The sequence below is a fragment of the Denticeps clupeoides genome, chromosome 1 (assembly GCF_900700375.1).
Source record: "Denticeps clupeoides chromosome 1, fDenClu1.1, whole genome shotgun sequence".
Lineage (NCBI taxonomy): Eukaryota > Metazoa > Chordata > Actinopteri > Clupeiformes > Denticipitidae > Denticeps > Denticeps clupeoides.
The window spans coordinates 26,601,898-26,625,429 of record NC_041707.1 but is presented as its reverse complement, the minus strand read 5'-3'; the positions used below and the strand labels follow the sequence as shown (position 1 = coordinate 26,625,429).

At 40.9% G+C, this 23,532-nt stretch overlaps 1 protein-coding gene across 12 annotated transcripts in view; it reads right to left on the bottom strand.

The window, feature by feature from the left end:
* Positions 1-3,113: 3,113 nt before the first annotated feature.
* The window catches only part of mpdz (multiple PDZ domain crumbs cell polarity complex component), a 63,845-nt gene continuing 43,426 nt past the window's right edge, over positions 3,114-23,532 (bottom strand). For 7 of the 12 annotated variants that reach the window (XM_028989144.1, XM_028989175.1, XM_028989208.1 and 4 more), the window contains 22 exons: positions 23,241-23,303; positions 22,934-23,005; positions 21,602-21,746; positions 21,265-21,461; positions 21,089-21,180; positions 20,464-20,539; positions 20,041-20,121; positions 18,219-18,317; positions 17,911-17,985; positions 16,705-16,882; positions 16,427-16,572; positions 15,541-15,624; positions 11,699-11,892; positions 10,373-10,520; positions 9,559-9,645; positions 9,365-9,458; positions 9,238-9,281; positions 8,896-9,018; positions 6,636-6,740; positions 5,362-5,468; positions 4,996-5,119; positions 3,114-4,510 (listed from right to left, as the gene is read on the bottom strand). In XM_028989144.1, the coding sequence (XP_028844977.1) occupies positions 4,364-4,510; positions 4,996-5,119; positions 5,362-5,468; positions 6,636-6,740; positions 8,896-9,018; positions 9,238-9,281; positions 9,365-9,458; positions 9,559-9,645; positions 10,373-10,520; positions 11,699-11,892; positions 15,541-15,624; positions 16,427-16,572; positions 16,705-16,882; positions 17,911-17,985; positions 18,219-18,317; positions 20,041-20,121; positions 20,464-20,539; positions 21,089-21,180; positions 21,265-21,461; positions 21,602-21,746; positions 22,934-23,005; positions 23,241-23,303 (2,481 nt within the window). In that variant the 3' untranslated portion in view covers positions 3,114-4,363. Of the gene's footprint in view, positions 4,511-4,995; positions 5,120-5,361; positions 5,469-6,635; positions 6,741-8,895; positions 9,019-9,237; positions 9,282-9,364; positions 9,459-9,558; positions 9,646-10,372; positions 10,521-11,698; positions 11,893-15,540; positions 15,625-16,426; positions 16,573-16,704; positions 16,883-17,910; positions 17,986-18,218; positions 18,318-20,040; positions 20,122-20,463; positions 20,540-21,088; positions 21,181-21,264; positions 21,462-21,601; positions 21,747-22,933; positions 23,006-23,240; positions 23,304-23,532 lie in introns of those variants that run through there. The other 5 variants (XM_028989169.1, XM_028989183.1, XM_028989192.1 and 2 more) reach the window with 5 other exon arrangements.

Here is a 23,532-nt window from a genome sequence, read left to right as displayed (position 1 = left end):
GTCTCTTGTACCTATATACTGTGTATGTAGTGTTGTTATATTGTTTTATTTTGTATCTTGTTTTTCTTGCATCTTTGTGGTCTTGCCAGCTAATTTCATTGTCCAGGTAACTGTAGTCTTGAAGTCAAATGAGATTTGCAATGGAATATGTTTAGGGAGCATCTATGAATTCTATATCTCGTGTATGGAGAGTAAATGAATGAAAACAGTAAAATTCTATGTGCATGCTTGGTTTTATAACGGACCTGCTCTGCTTATCACAGTGATCACATTACATTACTCTTGCATGTGTGACCTAATGACCTAGGGAGAGGGATTATATTGTACAGAATGAGGAAATAGGGTGTATGTAACCTGTCAATAACCTCCACTGGTTCTTCCCATTTTAAATTTGTTTTAAAAACATCAAACCACATCTGGGCCTTAGAAATATTAGCAATCAAACAAAAATTGCTTTGTTGGTAATTTACTTGCTCTCCCTCATATAACGCTCTCCCATGCATTCAGGATTTCAGCATGCGTCAAAACCACCACCATATCAGAATAGGGTTCTAAATTTATTCAAGTCTGCTTCTTTGACAATCAGTACAAGCGAAGTGCCTGCCAAAATTTTGTGCCACTATTCATGTTAGACACAGAGCCTCTGTCTTTCCACCCCACCCTACAGGAAAGACAGCTTCTATGCTGACACATGGATATATTGCAGTACGTTGCCTATAGTGTGGTATGTACAGTTCATTGTCTATTGTTCTAGTATAAATGTAAATTCTACGCTATGGGGCTTATCATGGAGATTGCAAGGGTCTTTCAGCTAACATTGCTGGCCTTTTTTGAGGTGTTTGTATTTGCATTATTCTGCATGAAGTAGGAGTGTAGTTTAAGTTTATTCTGAAAAAACCTATATGCACATTTTGAACCTAAAAGTGGGCTGTTAACATAAAATGCTTCTTTGACTAAGTCATAAATACATGTCAAATGCACCAAGACAATAAAAATCGCTTCTCAAATGTACTGATTTATGTTTCTTTAATTCTGGATGCCACCTAGGCTCATTCATTTAAATGATGACCAAGATGGCAGCTCTGTTGACTCATTCGCTCCCATAGATGACCCTAGTTTATATCTATGGCTCTCCCTAAAATATGGCAAGCAGTCAAAGATTTTAATCCCAAAAACATACATGGTGTGACATAATAATAAGCATAAATGGTATTAAAGCACAGTGAGAATCAGAAAAAAGTTTGCTTAGTCAAACGTAGCTCTAGAAATACAGTTTACATTTACAGGATACTTTGCCTTCATTGCAAATTTTAATCTGTTTCTAAAAACATATAAAAGTTTGTGTGTCATCTTGTAATCTAAGGATAGTCCTCCTTATACTATGTGCTCCTGTTTGTGTGTTTAGTGCAGGTCATTAAACTTGAACTGAAATTTGTGGGTTTTACATCTTCTATGATCTTGGTTAACCTGATACCAAGCAATGGTGTTATTATATGCCTAAATTACATACATTACCCTGGTCTGAAACTAAACAGACATAATTCTTTCTGCAACAAGAATTTGTGACTGTATGATTGTAACCTAATAGTATGAAATCCTCTGGTTAATTCAGGAGGTATAATTCAGGAAGTCAGGAGGATGATAGATTTTTGTCTTTTTACATAACAGTCATAAATGGGTGACTATTGGGAAGACAGATAAAAAGGCATACATGAAAAGGCATGGACCTGTTTAATTTCATTGTAGAAAAGAAGCTGTGATCTCTGGACCACAGGAATGTTTGTACTTTGTGTGCCCTTGGCTGGAGACAATTTTTACTACTGCTCTTCCTTCAGGCTACAGCTCCATTGCCCTACCCAGTTACACTGAGGCCTGTTCAAACAAACGAGCACAGCATCTCCAAAAGAACAACTCCTGAAACACAGCATGCATGTGCCTGTTTGTGTTTCAGTGTAACTTAAGGCCAGGGAGTAATTTGCTCAGAAATGGAACAGGGTATTTCAGTTCCTCTTCCTACCGCCATAGTAGCTCAGCTTGTCAGCAACTCTTTGAACATCTACGTTTTTGTCTCTCAGAGTGAGAGAAATATAATGACTTAAATTACTTTTAACTAAATCTCTTAGGTTGTCTGGCACTCACACAAGATAAAATTTCTTTCTTTTAAAACCAGATTGTTTCAGCAGTTTGCATAAATGTTCTTTAATGTGTGTTTAAGAATCCATTTGTACCTTCCTCGGCCTGGAGACCTAATACAACAGAGTTAATGTCATGCTATGTGTTGCTTTCTGCATAATTGGGCATTGGTGGCCTAGCAAATAAGGTCGCAGACTTGTAATTGGAAGGTTGCCAGTTCGAATCCCGAACCGCCAAGGTGCCACTGAAGTGCAACTAAGCACCATCCCGACACACTGCTCCCTGGGCACCTGTCACGGGTGCTCAGTGCTCACTAAGGGTGATGGTTAAATGCAAAGGACACATTTTGTAGTGTTATCGTCTGATGTACTGCAGGGTTTCACAATGACAACCACTTCATAACTGGTAAAAAAAACAAAAAAAGTACCACCGCCAACCCCCTCTGATACTTATTCCAGATCATTGTCTCCTGTTTACTAGTCATGCAATGCCCCTCATCATTTGTGTCAGTGTTTATTATATTCTTGTTTCCATCTGTCTTCTACATACCTTTTACCCCTTCATTTCCGAGTAAATGCCTTTTCCCATTCCCTATGTCCTGTTATCCTTCTCGTTAAGTACTTCCCCTTGCATGTTGCGAGTCCATTTTTATTTTTACTCCAGGTCCCTGTCCTCCTGTTTTGAATTTTGGAAGAAAAAAACTTTGCATTTGGCTCTGTGTCATGACAAGTCGTGACACAGCTGAATGATTGATGAAATCTTTAAAATTATATCTGCACTGAATAAGTAAAATTAATATATTCAAACATTATAATTACTCAAAGTTTTAAATGTTCGCATTGTTTTTCATGAAAACAAATTAAATATGGTCTGAAGGTCACTTTAATTAATTTCCCAGCAGACCTGTAAGGCATCTGTGATTCATTGATCAGTTGACATGAATGCCATTGGCTTTTGAATAAAGATTAATCACAATACAATCTGTACAGTGCAGTTTATTAGTACATGTGATCCATAAAAGAGCACAGAACTAAATGTGAAGTGCATATTCAGGAATAATTAAATTTTGCAAATCTGGTGCAGAGAATGGAATAAAATCTGTTTCAGTTGTGCAAGCCATTTCACCAAACCTAAATTTCTGTTCAGTAATGCCTATTTATCATGCATGTAATTACACAAATTCCATTACACACTATTTAGTGGAACATGTAATAAACACATAGCTCAATCAAATAAAAACACAAAACGTCTGTAAAACTTCAAGCTATTACATAACCTAAAACAACGCTGGCTTTTATTTCATATTCACATTACAGTGTAATTCAACTTCAGACCACCAACCAGTGTGTACCAGTTCTTAAACAAGACAAAAACATTTTTTCAGCGAGTATCAGTCATGTCTCTCCAGTACATTCACAGGCACACCAGTGATTTGTTCATATGTTTCAATAAGATGGCCATGTCATGCAATGTTCTCAAAAAGAGCTTAGCATGCACACGGCACATTCATCTGACTTAACACCATCTATAGTAAGACAACTAAACAAATGCTTATTATTTCTAGTTACCTAGGCTCGTAACAGTGAGACCTTCCATCAGGTAAAAACATGACAACTCAAAATGCGTAAACTCAGTAAATCAGTGACTGTTTGAATTAAAACCTCAATTTGTTTCTAGTTAGAAGTTATTCTCACAGAATGACTCAAAATGACTTTAAAAAAGTGTGCAGGATATTACATTACAGCATATACTTTTTTCTGCATCAGAAGTTATTTACTTTGATTCATGTGCCACTTTCACATTAGTAAAGGGTCAGGTCAAAACTAAATATGTCCCTGCATCTGTATCTTCTATACTTATGGCTTAGTGTAATTTTAATGTCAGACGTGTTTTGCATAGACTCATGATGTCTCCAAAAAGTCTGGAGACTTGAGAAAGCCCTCTGGAATGGAAGGGTGAATGTTGTTAAGGAACCAAAACATGTCCAGTTAACATTGGAATAACATTTTTTGAGATAACCATGACCTGGATGACTGTGAATCTTAACAGACACATGTTGTGTTATGAGATCAGTCAGTTAACATTTATGTTCATGCATGTGTATGTACTGTATTTAATCTTTACATTTACATCTTTTATGTTTATGACACCAAGATAGTTTATGTGTGTGCCACGTCTTGTGTTGACATATTTCCTTTGTCTGTGTCTGTGGACTGTACTGTATGTGTGTTTATGATAGAACGGTGAGTGTGACAGTTCCTTTGGTCCGCTTCAGGATGGCAACAGCCTCCTCATGAGTGACCCCCTCCAAACTTTGTCCATTCACAGCCATGATCTGATCGCCACGCTTCAGACGACCGTCCTCTGAGGCTGCACCCTGCGTATGTGACATGGTGAATATGTTATATAATGTACAGTGTATGTACACACAAAATTCACATTGAAATTGCATATAAATTAAGCAGTTTGCTTTTCCCCAACTTGGAACTGGTGCTGACTAATTGAAGAGAGAAGCAGGCACCAAATTGCAGCATGACTACTGCTGTAGCTATGGAAGGGCACATCCTACGGCAGACAAACCAATAACATAGTTATTGGTAGGTAAAACACAGTGTGGACTGGAAGCTGCCCTTCTGATTGTAAGGCACATATGCAGCAGAACACATCTTTCAAATTTCAAGTGGTTAAATGTCTGAAACCATAAATACAACATTTTAGATGCTCATAAGCAGAATATCTGAAAGCAAATGTTTTGAGCTAAAAGGCACAGTTTAATGTAATTAATTACAGGCCATGTTTATTCCTACAGTGGAATAAAGTTCATGCGCCAAAGCTGTGATGTGAGGTGGGAAGCTGTGAGACCTTTTTGAACACTGTTTTGACGTAGATGGGCAGATCACCATGGGGACTGCCAAACCCACCCACAATGCTGAAACCCAGCCCATCTGGGCCCCTCTCCAGTGTGATACTCTTGTATTGAGGAGGCCTGAGGAGACAAAAGGTTCAATCAAATGTCTCTCACACTCACAAACATGTACAATTCACACAGAGCACATTTACACAGTTAAAACACCAGGTAGGGTAAATGGTTTAATACATTTTGTAATTTATTAAATTGTCATGTATGCTTAATTTACAGATTAATATTTACTTGTGACAACATAGAGCTCCAAACACAGTTAGTAACAGAGTAGTGTGACACACAAAGTGTAATGGGGCAAGATGTACCCAAATTCATCATGAAAGATGCTGCCTGTTGGGATGCTGGACCCAGACAAACCAGCTGTGGTTGGTTCTTGTGGCTGACCAGTCACTGTAGTGTCACCTGCTACAACCTTGTCACACAAACAAATAAAAACCAATGAAAGGATAAAAATATATTTTTCAAAACATTATATGTGTGTTTGTGTGATTACATAAAATGTAAAACAATTGAGGATATTCAGTACAACAGGTATTGCTTGGTTGTATTATGGCTGATTACCAGAATGCAGTCATATTATGTAATTCTGACAAGCAATGTATTGTAAAATGCCTACATATAATGTATACCTGTTCTAATTGCACAGTGACAGCTTCACTCTCAGTACAAACTTAATGTTTCGTTTACTATTGCCTTGTTTATATCCCTAAAGCTAACTGTAATTCTAAACTGACACTGTAGGTATAACTTGATCTGAAACTGTGGAGGCATATGGTGCTATGGCTCTAAAAAAATAGATACTACTGGGAGCATGTATATTCAGGAGAATGCAGCATGGTTTCACTTCTGTAGTGCTAAACTAACATACAAACTGCCAAATACAGAAACAGGAAGCAGAAACAAAACATTTGCATCTGTAACCATTGAGAAATTAGAGTCTCAAAGCATCTATGTGTTTGTGTGAGTGTGTGTGTACACACACGCACAGTACCAGCGAATAGTTTGGAGACATCTATTCTGTGGTGCTAATGAAGACTAAGTAGATTATATTATATATGTCGCCTGTTTTTACCTTCATGACTGCTTCATTCACTATTGTCATCATCAAAAGCCACTTCACAAGATGCTCATTAACATGAGAGAATGATAAAGTTTTCAGCATAAGCCTTTAGGAATGTTGGAAACCATCCATATTGCCTAACTTAAGGTGGTCGAGAGAAGCCAAGAGTGACATACTGCCATCACAGCAAAAGCTCCCTGCTTTGGAGAGCATCAAATGCCTTATTTGTTTGTTTACTACATAACCTTGCATGTGTTATTTTAAGACCTATAAATGAATGTGTGTATATGGTGTGGTGTGTGTACGGTAGCCATGTTGATGTTGAGGTTGCAGACACAACAACTCCAACTGTCTGTCTCTTTAAATATAATATATTTTGTGGTTTATATTCATATTTATTTGTATGTATTTGTTCTAATTATTCTAATACTCATTGTATTAAAAGTCAACAAATATATCAACCTATAATGAAAAAAAACTGCATGTATGTAAGCAGGAAACAGGTAGGGCATTTCCCACCTGCAGCTCCACAAGGCCAATGGCATTCTTCAGCAGACTGACGGCCTGCTGGTGGGTCATGCCCTCTGTGGATGTACCACAGATGGCCACAATCCGGTCCCCCATCTGACAAGACAGAAAAAACCTACATATCACTGTGTCACCTTCAGTAGTCAATCATTAGATACTAGTCGCTGTCACCCTAATTATTTATTTGGTGAAAGCTGTAAAAAATTTTGTTGGTACATATTTTTAGCATTTAAAAATCTGTTTTTTACATTCTGTAGGTTTACCTCACCCCCCATGTAGATATCAGGACAGATCTTTCAACTCACAGAAATATGGGAAAAATGAATGTCCTTAATATTCAAATCTCATGTCCTGCTTCAGTTTCTATGGTAACAATTCAAATGAATTGAATGCAAACCAGTAATAAGCAAGAAAGTACATTCAGTCTAAATCACATTATTTCAGTAAATGTAAATCTATAAAATCTATAAAAACACCCACATAATGATCACAATGACATCTAATGACTCTGGGGACCAGGTGGCTTTTAGCTCTGCCATTGTCTCCATGAAGTCTGACTTCGTAAAATGGGTATGTTGGGCTTATTAAAACATCAGGCCCAGGGTTTCCACCTACAGATTGCTGACTTATGACCATGAATGTGATACCCAGACATAAAAGGTAGAAATGGTGTTCAGTTTAGTCACGAACCTGTCTAAATTTGTTGTGGATTTAGTTGGGAGAGGGGTCATAGTTACCCTTCTTACAATGGTTTGTCTTGATTAGAGGGTGATTGTAGAGGTTACCCAAACTTTCCATTTGGTATCTATCAACCCATCCATATACCTTATGTACATTTACAGCATATGGTTCATAGGCCAGTGTGTTACCCACTATCCAACTTCCATATTCAGCTATTCTTAAACAGATTTATCTTTTTAATTTCAGTATTGGAAGTTAATGTTGATCAAATTGGTTAAATGACCATAAAACATGAGACCACTGTAACAGCAGTACAATAGTACCTGTCCCACTCCCCTCCCTGGACTCCATTGCCAGCTCTAAATGCCTCTCCAGAGCCAGGGCGATCATAAAAGACCACCTCCAATCCTAACCACCACCTATTCAACATACTGGATAAAGGTTCAGATCCATTAAGTGCAAAACAAACAGACTAAAGAATAGCTTCTACTGATGGGCAGTCAGAACTCTTAATGTGTGTGTGTGTGTGTGTGTGTGTGTGTGTGTGTGCAGATTTCTTCCATACAGTCATCTCACTGCTGCTATAGACTATGGCCCTGGTAATGTGTAATTACCAATTTACCCAATAGTTTCACTTATTTTTACTGACCAAAGCCTTTCCACCCTATTTATTATATTTATGATGCCCTTGCATATATCTCTTTACTTTACTTACTTTACTTTACTTTATTTGGCAGACGCTTTTATCCAAAGCGACTTACAATGGGAAGACACCAGCAATTCTCGTTCGATTGTACCCATATATTGTTTATGTAGTGTTTTTAGTTTTTTTTTAATCTTGTTTTCTTGCATCTTTGTGGTCTTGCCAGCTAATTTAACTGTCCAGGTAACTGTACAATGACAATAAAAGTCTTGAAGTCTAAAAAGCGGAGTTGGGAAATAAAAAAACATTTATTTAAGGCAATTAGTCTAGACTTGTGTATGCTTTGTAAATTTGTACTGTACATTATTCAGTTATTTTCTGAAAAACAACTGAAAACCAGGAATTATACATTTATTGATATAAATAATAAAATAAAACATTAATACTCATTAATTAAATACATTATAGATAGGTTTTTTTCCTCATTGGCTCTTTACTACTTATATGTTTGTATGAGGAATTTAATTATGGGCAGAAAACATTTACACCATGTTAATGTTTACATGTATAAATATACAGGTAGATGGCCAAAATATTTTTTACTTTGGAATCAAAAATATAAAACATTTATACATGGACTCCCAACACAATGAGAAAGGAAGTGGAGCTTAGCATGGTAGTGCATCAAAACACATGGACAGATGTAAACTATAAATGGCTATATTTATCTCTTTCATGAATTTCCCTCCTTTTAACAGAGTATACTTTTATGTAAACTGCCGCACATGGAATTTTCTTAGTTATGTAATGTAAGCACCAATAAGATTTAACCCCCAAGGGAAAGAAAATGTTGTGCAATAAAAAAGGCCAATAAAACTCCATCAGTGTGCATGTGTGTGTGTGTGCGTGTGTGATTATAACACTTACTCTTAGTTTTTGAGTCTGTGCTGCCAGGCCTGTAGGATTCATCATGGCAATGAAGATGGGCACATCCCCCAGAGGACTGCCCACTCCACCTGCAATGCTGATACCCAGAGACTCTGAGGAACTCTGAAAGAAATAAAGCAGACAATCTGCTCAACAGATCTATAGCAAAAATAAGGAATGGAATAAAAAACTTAATTATAAATAAAATACTGTTAATAATAATAATAATATTTTATATACATTATATAATTTATATATAATGTATATAATGCCCATAATGTAACTCAATTTATCTACCAAAAACCTGTACAGAAAACTGTGGAAGATGTGCAAGGTTCTGACCTTTGTAATTTCAACAGTTCTCAAGTCCAGATGATGGTCCAGTGCTAAAAATAATGATGAAAGATTTGATGACAGGCAGAGACAAACACATTCTTTAGTCTGCACAGACATCAAGATAATATCTTACATTCATGACTTTGGCGGATGTCATAATCTCCTTGAAGACTTCCTGACCCAGAGAAAGAGTAAGCTGCCACTTTGCAACTTCCGGTTTCACTTATCTACCCACACACCATTTATGAAGAAAAGTGTAGAACAATTTTTTACAAAGGTGACTACTTTAAATGTAAAGTAGTGGGATAAGTAAAGGTGGGCACTGACCTGACTGCTCTGGGACAACCTCCTTTCTGAGTGGAAGGGCCCGGCATTAAAGCGTCCCACCTCCAGGATTATGGAACCAACACAGCACTGCAGATAAAAAGAACATAGATGGTCAACTGATCCAAATGATACTGAAACCTTGGCCATGATATGAGAACCATTCATTGGTCTCAAAGAAATATTGCCATCTTCAAACAATAAAGAGTCAGGAAAGTCAACTGCTGTGATGCTGTGAAGTGTGGAAAGAAGCTAATCTAACTAAACCTGCATTAAAATTGTATAACTAAAACTTTGGTGCTAAACTTGGACATTATTATGCTGAAGCATGCCTTTGCAATTTGATGATATACTGTATACAATATATGCAGCAATATGATCATGACTGATGAATGTTGTCTACTTATTATTTAGCAACTGTCACAATTCACTTTAACCAAGTGAGAAGTCATCTTCTAGAGTGGTTCCTATCATTTTTTCCCTGAAACCCACTGCCTGTATCCAAGACAAGGCATTTATTTAAAAATTCTTATTTTTCAAAATCTTTTTAAAAGCAGCTTCTAGTGTAGTTTCTTATTCTACTTGTTTTGCACAGCAAGCTATATTAGAGATGTGATCGGACCTAAAAATGTAGGCCTGACCCAGCCATTTTTACATTTAATGTTTACAAATATTATTTTGGTAACCTCAGCGCAGAGGTTCTCTGGTGGCCCTGTGATCTCTGGTGCCCCCTAATGGGGTTGCAAACCCAAGGTTGGAAACAACTGGTCTAGAGGTTGTCTGACCATGATGTAGCACAGTGGTAGAGTGCAGTTACCTTAAGTAACGCAGCCACTGTCTCTTGTGTGGCTGAGCGCACATCCACTCCATTCACAGACAGAATTTGATCCCCCTGTGTAAGGCTTCCATCCTGTTCCACCAAGCCACCCTTCACTATGTCTGACACAAACACCCCAGTGTCATTCCTGTTCACAAATTACAGAAAAGCAACATCATAATAGAGTAAATGCTGTATTTATTTACTACAATAGTTGAAATCACAAACTGGCTACATTATGTGGTGTGATCAGATGTGTTAGGCTAGGAACCTGTATTGATTCCAGTCCTAATTACATAGCCAAACCCTCCATATCTGATCATACAGTGCAGATAATGGATTGAGATACTGGATGATTGGTATAGGTAGAAAGTCTGAAATGATTTGGATTAAGATGAAGGTATGTATAATAGGGACAAATAGGGAGGATTTCAGGCATCCACCTCCTAACCTTTAAAGCTCTATTATTCTGTAGAAAAACACATACAGGTGTGTTGGAGCTTGCTTTCAGGCATTGAAAAAGGTCCATAGTTTATATGCATAGTTTGTAGATTGGAACTCTAGGGCTTCACAATTCAGTGACTTTTCTCTTCACTAAACTGTTGACCCTAAATGCTAAAATTACCTGGGAAAATGTCATCCTTTTTGCCATGGTTATATTTCAGTCCAATGTGACCAGTGATTACATGGCTGTGCATTGGTTTACCAAAGTGCTCTCCTGGCTGTCAGGACCCTTCTAACCACTGGGTTTATGCTACATACCCTGGACTTGTAGTGTTGGCTCCATCATCAAGCACTAATTCATGGCTACATAGTCATACAGCAAACAGGACAGGGTCCACATACACAGCCCTCCACCTTTTAAACAGTTCTTCTAGATAAATACGGATGAACCTGAGTAATGGATCTGACAGAATTTTAGCTAGTGCCTGGAGCCCCTTCCAGTGCCATTTAAGAGAGACACCAATGTCCAGCACAAAAAGACAAGACACATAAATTGCTATACAATAATCCGGTGACAGACCTGAGAAAATTACAGCTCTGAAAAGGTGTATTACAGTGTGTACAGGATTCCAGAAATAGCTATGTAATGTCTTTTTGTGTCTCTGAGTGTAGTGTTTGCTTTTAGCAGAGAACGGTCAGTAGCTCAGATTTAAGAACATATTTAAGTTATTCTCCTTAAGCCTGTTTTCAGTTTCTGTGGCATGGCTAATTCAAGTTAATTTAGTTGATTTAGTTCATTTTTATCTGGTAAAAATTAATAAATAATAAAATATTTACTGTTTTATTACTGTTAATTAAAATGTTGTCTAGAAGCTTCCATACCTTCGGCCCATAATGCTGAGCCCCAGACTATGGCCAGGACTTTTCTCCAGTTTCACACTGAACAAATCCCACATTTCTTCCTCCTTGTACTGGCCCTCATCCCTGTACACAGTCAGCCGCACCCTTTGTGGTGTCTGCCTCAGGACATTTATGGCCTCATCATGAGTTGCCACACGCAGATCAATACCATTCACCTGCAGGGACGAGAGATTGGAATAGAGAGAGATGGTGAGTGAGGCAATATTTTAAACATTTCATGAATGAATTTGAAAAAGGAAGGGTATGGGAGAAGCAGAAAGACTGAAAAAGAGAGAAAGAGGCTGAAAATATGAGAGACTATTAAAATAATAATATAGTAAAACATTAATTTAAGCAAAACCCCAATAAAATAAGACTTTCCCATATGTGCTATGAAACTGGTGCTTCAATCCAATTTTCCCACCATTCTTTTCAGCTAGAAGGAAATAGCATATTAGCATAAGCATAGCTGCACATATAATTACAATTTCCCATGTTGCAGTAATTGAATCAAATCCCACAGGGATTCCCAAAGGGAACCCTTTACACAAAAGTGTTGTTGCTGATATGATCATGCTTATATAACCTTTAGGAATTTAGCTTTAGAAAAAAGTAATTTAGAAAACTAGAATACTGCAAAAAAGATACAGTAAACAGTTTTTTAAAAATCTACAAAACAAAAAAGAACAAAGCAAAACTGCCTAAAAATCAGATCAGACAAATTACAGGGGACAATTGCGGCATCATTTGCAGGAGTGATTCTTGTGTTCAGAGCAGCACTGTGTCTGCAGTGCACTGAGTTTGCTATTACTTAAGTGCCCTTCTTACTTCGGACAGAATGTCTATAGAAAGGCCTGCTCAGACGAATGAAACCCTAAATAATCCTCTAGGCCTTCCGCCTCTTCACAGTCTTTTTGAAATGACACACTTCTCTAGCAAAGGCGTACTATGGTACTTTAGTGATGAATAAACATGTCCATTTCAAACAACTATTTCTTGCACTGTGATCATGTCATGCCTGGGCCATTCAGTCTTTCTGTCAGGATTGACTGCAGCTGTGCTTATCACCAGTGCCCAATCCTGACGGCGCATAAAGGCCGAACATTTCCGCCCCTTCGGAAGGGACGGCATTTTCGTGGACCTGAACATGAACTTGAGTTTCTGTTTGATGTTTTGAGTTCTGGCAATCGCCACAGGCCTGCGGGCTCGTTTTTGTTCTTTATTTAAGTTAAACTGTTTTCGGCCACCGAGCCGCGTTTATGTTCATTTATTGTTTATAAATAAAAACCCCTTTCCAGCATGTCAAACCTCTGCGCTTCCTTCCCCGTAAGTCCGTAGACGTGAGAGAATCCCGACAAAAGTGCAGAGGAAAGAAGCAGAGAAGAAGAAATGCCGCGAAGGACGCAGCCCAGCGCGACAAACGCGGACGCCGGGGGAGAGACATGCCGGCCGTTCTGGTTGAGCGGTTTCTCCCCGATAAGCCATGGAACGCGGCGCCGCGTGATGACGTCACCCCCGGGAAACTCCGCGAAACCCGGAAGAGACTACATCGGCGGGTGAGTGGGCGGAGCGAAGACGGTGGCGTCGGCAGCAGCGAGGAAGTGACATGGGCAGCGAGTGCAGGGGATGCGACCCCCACGATCTTCGCCATGTCTAGCCAGGAAGTCTGTGCTCTGCTGGCAAGGCTCCCCGTGGACTGGGACGACACAGACGATGACAACGATGAGAGCACGGGAGACGCGGATTGGGCTCCGCCCATCGCGCCCGTCCATGATCGTCGCGAGGTCTGTGGGGACCCACGTGACTTCCAGGGGGGTAAGCGACGACCACAGCAGCATTCCTCCAGCGAGGAGATGGGCAGACTCCAGCCCAAATGGCCAGAGTACTGCCCATGGGAGCTGATCGCGCCATGGGTCCAGGATGTCCGCAGGGTGGACGACCCTCGGAGTCACTGGTGGGAGGACACGGATGACGAAAGCGGCGATGACGTGGATTTTCTTTGGCCGGTCGGTGCCGGGATGGCTCTGCCCATTGCGTGCGTCCGAGATGACCCACATGACTTCCGGGGGTATGAGGAAGATGAGGGAGACACGGACAACGACGACGAAAGTGACGAAGACAGTGTGCCTGTCCCAGTGTGGGGACAGCTGGTGGAAGAGGGCGACGGGAGGTCCCCAGCCAGCAACTGCGCTGCCAGGACTGCCTTGCGGGGAGTACGCCTTCCCAGCTCCGGTCGCCAACCTGCCTTCCCTCTGCCCGGACTTTCCCCAGCGAAATGGCAGTGCAGCACAAGCGCCCCCCCCCCTGCTGGAGAAGGTGTCCACCCGCCTCCATGCCACACACACACCACCATCTCCAGCGATGTGCTCAGCCCCATGTGGGACAGCCCAATGGCCCCGGGATCCTTCAGTGGGGCAGCAGACACTGATGAGATCACCACCATCCTCGCGTGTCTGTCTGGGTCAGCATGGGGCTGGGGCGCAGCCCTCTGGCATCAGGGAGAGACAGACGGAAGGAGTTTTCGGGACTTCCTGCCGAGACTGAGGGCAGAGTTTGATCGGCCAGAGCCTGAGCCAGGGATCGAACTCTGCCCCTCCACCACATCCAGTGCCAGTCAGGATACGGGGCAAGAAGACCCAGCACTGGCGGGCGACAAGCATGTCGCGCCTCCCGAGATCCTGGCTGTGCCCACTGAGGAGGTCCCGGAGAGCCCAGAGAGGGAGCCAGACGACCCTCTCTTCTGTCTGTCTCTGTCTATGTGTGTGTGCGTGGCAATTGTGTCCGTATGTCGCCCCCATTTACCCTCTTTGTGTCCACCAGATGGCGACCCAGCAGCGGAGCCAAACCCCAGGGAGGGAGTTCCTAACCTGACTGCACTGGTCCAAGATGAGGTGGACAAGCCCCAAGGTACCCCTAAGACCAGCTGGGGGGGTGCTCCCCCAAATAATTTTTTTGTGGAAAAAAAATTATTTGGGGGAGCAGGGGGTTGGGGGCTCCTCCTGAGGGGAGGGTAGGTGGGGAAGCGATGGAGCTGGGTCCTCCGGCAGCCGGTGAGGAGGGCGGGCCAGGCATGGGCCTGTGTCCGCCTCCAGAGGGGTGGAGCGCCATAGAGCCCCCTGGTAGGCATGAGGACCCAGCTGGGACAGGCAGGAAGAGGGCCTGCTTGTCCCAATGGACGCAGATGGGGCTAGCCGGATGGTCTGGCAATGCCCCCCCTTGGCACCAGGGTCGTGCAGTGAGAGGGGCTGCACGTGCCGCCACGCCTGACCTCGCCGGGGAGCCAGCCCGAGGGACCGGGGTCGCCACACCTGACCTCACCGGGGAGCCAGCCCGAGGGACTGGGGCCGCCACGCCTGACCACGCCGAGGAGCCAGCCTGAGGGACCAGGTCCTCCAAAGGGAGGATACAGCAGGGCAGGAGCCCTGTGTTTGCAGCCCTCCACCCCGCCACCTCCACTGATATTACTGCTGGGGCTCCGAGGACGTAGCCCTTGGAGGGGGGGCTCTGTTAGGATTGACTGCAGCTGTGCTTATCACCGGTGGCCAATCCTGACGGCGCATAAAGGCCGGACATTTCCGCCCCTTCGGAAGGGACGACATTTTCGTGGACCTGAACATGAACTTGAGTTTCTGTTTGATGTTTTGAGTTCTGGCAATCGGCACACGCCTGCGGGCTCATTTTTGTCCTTTATTTAAGTTAAACTGTTTTCGGCCACCGAGCCGCGTTTATGTTCATTTATTTTTTATAAATAAAAACCCCTTTCCAGCATGTCAAACCTCTGCGCTTCCTTCCCCCGTAAGTCCGTAGACGTGACACTTTCACACCTCAAGGATTTGGTCTCCTGCCCACAGTCTCCCGTCCTTAGCTGCAGCACCCTCCTCATAAACCTCATGTATGATAATGGAACCCTATAGAAAGAAAGAGAGCATGCAGGCATTGAGGGCAAGAAATGACCCCACTGTTCAGGACTGGAAATGTTCACATATACAACATTCAGGCCTCAGGGAGCAGAGTAAATGTACAGCACAGCAAGGTCTGAGAGGCCACCGCTATGATTATTATTAGCTGCAACTACTATAAACACATATTTAAAATAAGTGAAAATTAAGTGATTGTCATTGTGAAAGTAGGACAGTACTTTGCTCAGTGGTACCTTGGCAGCTTGGGTTTCACCAGGGTGGTAGTAGCCTAGTGGGTAACACACTCGCCTATGAACCAGAAGACCCGGGTTCAAATCCCACTTACTACCATTGTGTCCCTGAGCAAGACACTTAACCCTAAGTTGCTCCAGGGAGACTGTCCCTGTAAATACTGATTGTAAGTCACTCTGGATAAGGGCGTCTGATAAATGCCATACATGTAAATGTAAATGTTTCAAACCGGCAAACTTCAGATTACAGGTCCGTATCCTTAATCGCTAGGCCACCACTGCCTCATTACTGTGAATCCTGCCATCTAACCATATCAAATGCCCATGTTCAAGATTGTAATAGCTCACAAAATGATACGTTCATTTGTGAAAACAGAGTATTTTCTCACATTTATTATAGTGTATGATGTAGGGTAATAGTAACCTTGCACAGACAACCTTGGCATCACCCAGCAACCACAAGGTCATCTGTTTGTTCCCCACTATTACAAATCCTTCTAATCCTATGTTGTTGGACTGAACATGTTATTAGGGAATAGATGTCATTGTGGTCATTTTACCAGTAGGGTGTCACATCCCCCAACAATGCTGAGTCCAAGTCCCGTATGGCCCTTGCAGATGTCTATGGTGGTCTCACAGCCAGGAATGATGGGACAGGTCATTGGATCAGAGGCCAGTGTGCCCGGAGTGGATGACCTGCTGGAGCCTGCAACATGCCCCACCACAAAATTGTCACTACTTTAACCGATATTACAGGATTTTTTAAACTACACAAAAACAGAAACTAAATCAGCTTTATGATAACCAGTAGCAGAGCATAATGACCTTTGTTACTTACTCTTGATAGGCTCTGTCTCAAGCAAGATATGAGATGGATAAGGAATGCTTGGTAGGGTAGTGACAGCACCATCTGATGCTCGCCTCTCATTGGTGCAAGAGGAAGATAGGGGGGATGGGTCTTCTCTGTGGATAGTGAGCTTTATGGAGTTTTGATCTTTCCTCAATAAAAACATGACCTGGAAAACAATATAATTAATATAAACACACATTCAGTCTTCAGTTTACACCAATGTACAATTCAACTTAAACTTGACGTATGAAGGTACAAAATACATAAAAATCGAGTTTATGAATGTATATTACAATTATATGCATTCACACTACTTTCATGTCCTCCATACCTAAACAAGCCTTGTGTGGTGTTTGGGTCTATGGGTATCATTGTTCACCAAAAAATGGCAATTATTATACCTGAGATTCCTTGACTTTGGTTCATTTTCTAAAAGAAAACAATAACTTTCCACTGTGAAATGCAGCCCCCTCTACCATGAAAAAATAAACAGCAGAAAAGGGTTTGAGTGCAATATATATATATAATCACGCAATGGGGATTCACAATGTCCTTTAAGCACTGGTTAAATCAACAAAGCATTTCACTTCAGTGATCATAAATATACAGGTACCAGTGCATTTTTTATTGAATGCTTCAGATTGTTTTTGTCTATTCTATAACAACACAGATGCTCAGTTCAATAGATCAACATCTTTAATGTCAAAGTCACATGCTCATGTGACCACTGGAGGTGCAAAAACTGCAATGCACACCGTTGGAACCAGCATTAACTCTTTCAGCAATCAGAGCTACAAGTATTCTTTTGGATTGAACAGCATGGATTGAGCATCAATGATACGATTCACTTTTCCTTCCTTCATTTGCACACTCCTGTCCACTGCAGACCAGGAACATCTCACAAGAGCATCACAATTTGGCCATTGTCTAGCTGTTCAGATCCATAATCTTTGATATGTATCTCAAAACCTCAACTTAAAAAAACAAAACAAACAGATGGTGCCCAATCCTATATCCCATTGACTGCCAGGTGTCATTGTAACAAGATAATCAATGCTTTTCACTTCCCCAGTCAGTGGTCATAATGTTACGGCTGATCAGTATATTCTGGTCATTTCATGAAGCAAACCTTAATTTTTCACAAATATTCAGATATCATAAAAGCAAACACACATAAAGCAAAACACATCTCACCTTTTCAGACGAGTATCCAGCCACAACCTCATCATCAATCGCTATTAATCTGTCACCAATTTTGATGGATCCTTCCTAAACATGCAGCAGTTGAAACACTGTTAACCCTTCATAGTAGTGCAGTCATTGCCAAATAGAGTTAATTTTACTGTCACTACAAGATCATTCAATATTTGTCAAAATGATACTTTCCACCCATTTTATGCATATGAATTTGGTCTATGTACATCACAACACACATCAAAGAGCACATGTAAATGTGTGTGTCTAATGGCACATGTGTGTTCTGACATTAAATCTCCTCATACCTTAGCTGCTGGACCATTCTCAGGCAAGCTCTGAACAACAAAACCACCCTTGCTGTCTGCCTCATGGAAGCACAAGCCAACTCCGGCTTCCTCCTCACCCTGTAACTCAGTGAAGATAAAAGGCAAACACAATGAATGGTTGAGTAAGGTGGTCCTGCATCATCTTTGTTCTAGGTAAATTATTGGCAAAAGGCTCTCATCAATTGTAAGCTTTCAGTTTGAATGTTTACAAAGTGAAAGACCAACTGAAGGATTTATGAACTCTGCAAATGTCATATTATTATTATTGCCATATATATGAATTGTACAGGGAGTGCAGAATTATTAGGCAAGTTGTATTTTTGAGGAATAATTTTATTATTGAACAACAACCATGTTCTCAATGAACCCAAAAAACTCATTAATATCAAAGCTGAATGTTTTTGGAAGTAGTTTCTAGTTTTTATTTTTATTGTTTTTATTTTTAGCTATTTTAGGGGGATATCTGTGTGTGAGGTGACTATTACTGTGCATAATTATTAAGCAACTTAACAAAAACAAATATATACCCATTTCAATTATTTATTTTTACCAGTGAAACCAATATAACATCTCCACATTCACAAATATACATATCTGACATTCAAAAACAAATCAGCGACCAATATAGCCACCTTTCTTTGCAAGGACACTCAAAAGCCTGCCATCCATGGATTCTGTCAGTGTTTTGATCTGTTCATCATCAACATTGCGTGCAACAGCAACCACAGCCTCCCAGACACTGTTCAGAGAGGTGTACTGTTTTCCCTCCTTGTAAATCTCACATTTGATGATGGACCACAGGTTCTCAATGGGGTTCAGATAAGGTGAACAAGGAGGCCATGTCATTAGTTTTTCTTCTTTTATACCCTTTCTTGCCAGCCACGCTGTGGAGTACTTGGACGCATGTGATGGAGCATTGTCCTGCATGAAAATCATGTTTTTCTTGAAGGATGCAGACTTCTTCCTGTACCACTGCTTGAAGAAGGTGTCTTCCATAAACTGGCAGTAGGACTGGGAGTTGAGCTTGACTCCATCCTCAACCCGAAAAGGCCCCACAAGCTCATCTTTGATGATACCAGCCCAAGCCAGTACTCCACCTCCACCTTGCTGGCGTCTGAGTCACACTATAGCTCTCTGCCCTTTACCAATCCAGCCACGGGCCCATCCATCTGGCCCATCAAGACTCACTCTCATTTAATCAGTCCATAAAACCTTAGAAAAATCAGTCTTGAGATATTTCTTGGCCCAGTCTTTACGTTTCAGCTTGTGTGTCTTGTTCAGTGGTGGTCGTCTTTCAGCCTTTCTTACCTTGTCCATGTCTCTGAGTATTGCACACCTTGTGCTTTTGGGCACTCCAGTGATGTTGAAATATGGCCAACTGGTGGCAAGTGGCATCTTGGCAGCTGCACGCTTGACTTTTCTCAGTTCATGGGCAGTTATTTTGCGCCTTGAAGTTGGCTAATAATTATGCACACCTGATATAGGGTGTTGATGTCATTAGACCACACCCCTTCTCATTACAGAGATGCACATCACCTAATATGCTTAATTGGTAGTAGGCTTTCGAGCATATACAGCTTGGAGTAAGACAACATGCATGAAGAGGATGATGTGGACAAAATACTCATTTGCCTAATAATTCTGCACTCCCTGTATAGTATGCAGCCCATCCTGAGGGTGCCTGGGCTTTTCATTAGAACATTAAAATGAACTCATGGGTACAGGCTTTTCACCCACCTCTTATCTGTCATCAAATCAAAGTGGTCAGAGTAAAACAAAAAAAACAAAAACAGATTCTTACCTTGGGCAAAACTATGTGCTGAATATACTTAAACATGTCCATGTTGGTTGTCGAGGGAGAAACAAACATACTTGTTTCCAGCTTTCAAAGAATGAAAAAGAAAAAAGGGAGTTAAGAAAATAAATCTCCTTAGACTCCAAGCTAAAATTCAGCAACACTTCAGTACATTCTGATCAATATGTAGGGGGAAAAAAAGTCCTCTGAAGCTCGCTGATCCCAAATGAGTCACTGAAGGACTAACTGGGAAAGGATTCCATATGGATCCTCTACAAAACAAACAAGCCCTAGAAGATAACAGCAGGAGAAATAAAAACAGCAACAATAATGACACAGTGGTTAAACGCCTATAAAGAGCATCGAGAGTAGAGAAGCCCGAGAGAGGCCTGCATGAGTGAGAGGCAGCCATTTGTTGTAAGTGCCCACCTCGATGTTGGCGTCCAATGAGTCTCCAAACTCCTTCATTGGTCCCACTGCCATCTGCTTCAGTGCATCCGTATTTCTGTCCAAAGAGCCATCACTCATGTGAGTTACTGTAGCCTGCCAAAAGCCTCTTCATAGGCTCTGCTCAGATCTCGAGGGTTAAAATGTGCGCATATTTGACCAGACATATAAATAACAGGCTTGTTGTGGGGTACAAGCCAAGCAGAGCCATGGCACAGAAAAAGTCAAAACCTGGTGGCTTTTGATGGAGCAGGCCTAGCTAAATAAGAGGCAATCTGAAAACACCGGATTCCACTGTACAAAACTGTTAATTTTATTACTTTATTATTCTGTAACTATGTTTTATTAATACAGAAATTACATGAAATAAAAAAAAAATCAGTGTCTGTCCTATGGGTGCTTATGGTTTAAATTAACACTTTAATCATTACAGTGAATGATTACAATGGATGTTATGACCTCGACTAAGGGCTTTATCAATATCTGCATTAAGATATTAAATTACCCTCCCCCCATAGACAAAAGGGAACTTTACTTAGCCCAAATTGATAGAAATGTCTTTATTGCCCCCTGCAGGACAGCAGGCAAAAAGTACCATGAAATGTACCTGATGAAAATGATTTTAACTCTTGATGGTGCACCCTTGATGATTGCAGAGGCATTTTGATGGCTGCGTCCATACAAGATCTGTCCATTTATCTGCAAGAAAATATGGGCTTAACTCATTATTTCTGTACATTTATGATGAAACAAGAATAATAACTATTCTTGAGAGCAACTAACCTCCAGTAGCTCATCTCCGACCACAATGCGCCCATCCTTGCCAGCAGCTCCACATGGGTCAATGCCTACTACAAACACACTCATTCTGGAGCGGTCACGGTTCCCAGCCAAGCTGAGGCCCAGCCCTGTTCTCCCTTTCTCCAGCTCAATCATGTGCAACACCCCTGGCAGTGTCCCATATTTCTGAATGATTTTCTCTGCAGGAAAATAAGTCAGATATAAAAGAACCGTAAATTATTTCAGTAAAACTGATCATTTGACTGCAACGCTAGTGATGGTTTAGGTTGAATATCTACCACCCTCTGGTGGTAATATGGTGCTACTTCTTCTCACTTACTCCAGCTGTAGCCAAATTCTTCCTCTTCCCCTGGCTCTTCAGGATGATCAGGGATCTCAGTTAGGGTATCTGTGTCAGTCTCTCCCACATGGGGCACCACAGGGAGGATCAGCACAGTGGGCGAATTGTCCCGATTTACTGGCTGCTAAAAAAATATTTTACCTTAAGAGGAAAATCAGTTATGCCAAACAAAAAACAAAACCACATAATCTGTCATATGTGAAGCATGATTGTATGGTTGGTTCATGTGATTGGGAGTCTGATCTTACATTACTGCATGGCTAAAACAACAGCATTGCTTAATATGATTTGTTAAGTAAATTTTGAATCACCACTAATATTATGCAGAGTTAAACTACTTGGAAAAATAATAATAATAAAATAAAAAACTAAGAAACAAAACAAAAAGACAACTCACCTTCAACTGATTACACAGAGTTAGAAATTAACCCCTTTGTGCACTGTTGCATTCTTTTTTTTGCCTGTTTTTGACTACTAATGTAAATGCAATATTCACTTTTTTGCACAACACATGGGCCCATGAATAAAGATGCAAAGTTTTACATTTTTTATCCTTCAGATTTCAGGCCAGTAAATGCTCACAAGGCACCACTGGAAATCAATTAAATATCCTTCACAGTCCTGTTGACAAACTACACTCCAAATTCAAAGCATATATGTTCGGTATTTAGGTCACTAATGTCAGTTTTACAAGATGGGGAACTAAAGTGCATCTTGAAAGTATTTACAGCGCATCACTTTTTCCACATTTTGTTGTTACAGCCTTATTCCAAAAGGGATTAAATTTTTTTCATCAGAATTCAAACATCCTATAATGTGAAAAAACCTTACTTGATGTTTTGGCAAATTTATTAAACATAAAAAACACAGAAATCACATGTACATAAGTATTATGCACATACATATACATAACATGAGCAAAAACATTTTGATCGTGTAAACATGCCTGACATTGCTCTTGAGCTGTCAGAGGCATGGCGGAGTGCCTAATTTGGATTCCTCTAATGTTACTGCATGTATCTGCTTGAATATTGGCAATGTTTGGCATTTGTGCACAGAGGACTTAATCAATCAGTATCATGTGATCAGTTTTCAAAAATACATATTTAGGAGGCAAAGCTGTATTAAACTAGCATGCTTTAGAATCAAGCTGTGGCATTAATGTCCTGCCAAACACAAGGATGGGGAAGTAATTTGCCCCCATGCACACTATAGTCCATTTGAGGGGGCAACACCGCACTCATACACACCTAAGAAAACATGGGAAAGGGAGGAGGGTGGAAGTGTACAACAACACAGAGACCCACAAACCTTAAACGGAGTAGGAGTGAAAGGGTTAGTTGGGGAGAGGCGGAGCAATAGTCTACTGTGACTCTCAGCCTCCTATGGAGAACAGAGAAACATCCCAACAGATGGGGTTACCACAATTGAAAGTTATTCAGGTGCTATACATAATGATGACTGCCATTGCAAAGTACACAGGACCAAAACAGCCATATTTAACAAATAAGGACTGTAAAAACAACAGTGAAGGTACACAGGGTGTTGGTTAGGGTATCTCTTTTTCTGAAGGATGTGTAAAAAACACATCCTAAAAAATGTGTGATGAAATACTGACCTTTTCACTGTTGACCCTGGTGGTTGGTAAAATTTGTTCCTGTGAGGACTTGACCATCAGTGACTATGAGACATTTTGTGGATGGAGAATTTACATAATTAATGGGGAGACAATTAATGAAATTCACCAAAGATAAAACAACACACACATTAACCTTTTTCTGGTAATAAAAAAATGAAGACACCTCAGCCTATGCCTATAACAGGCATGTAAAGGAAATTCCAACATAATGAAGAGCTCATTTTACAACAGCACTCTCTCGCCTGAGAGTTCCTCTGGTGGTGTATTGGCA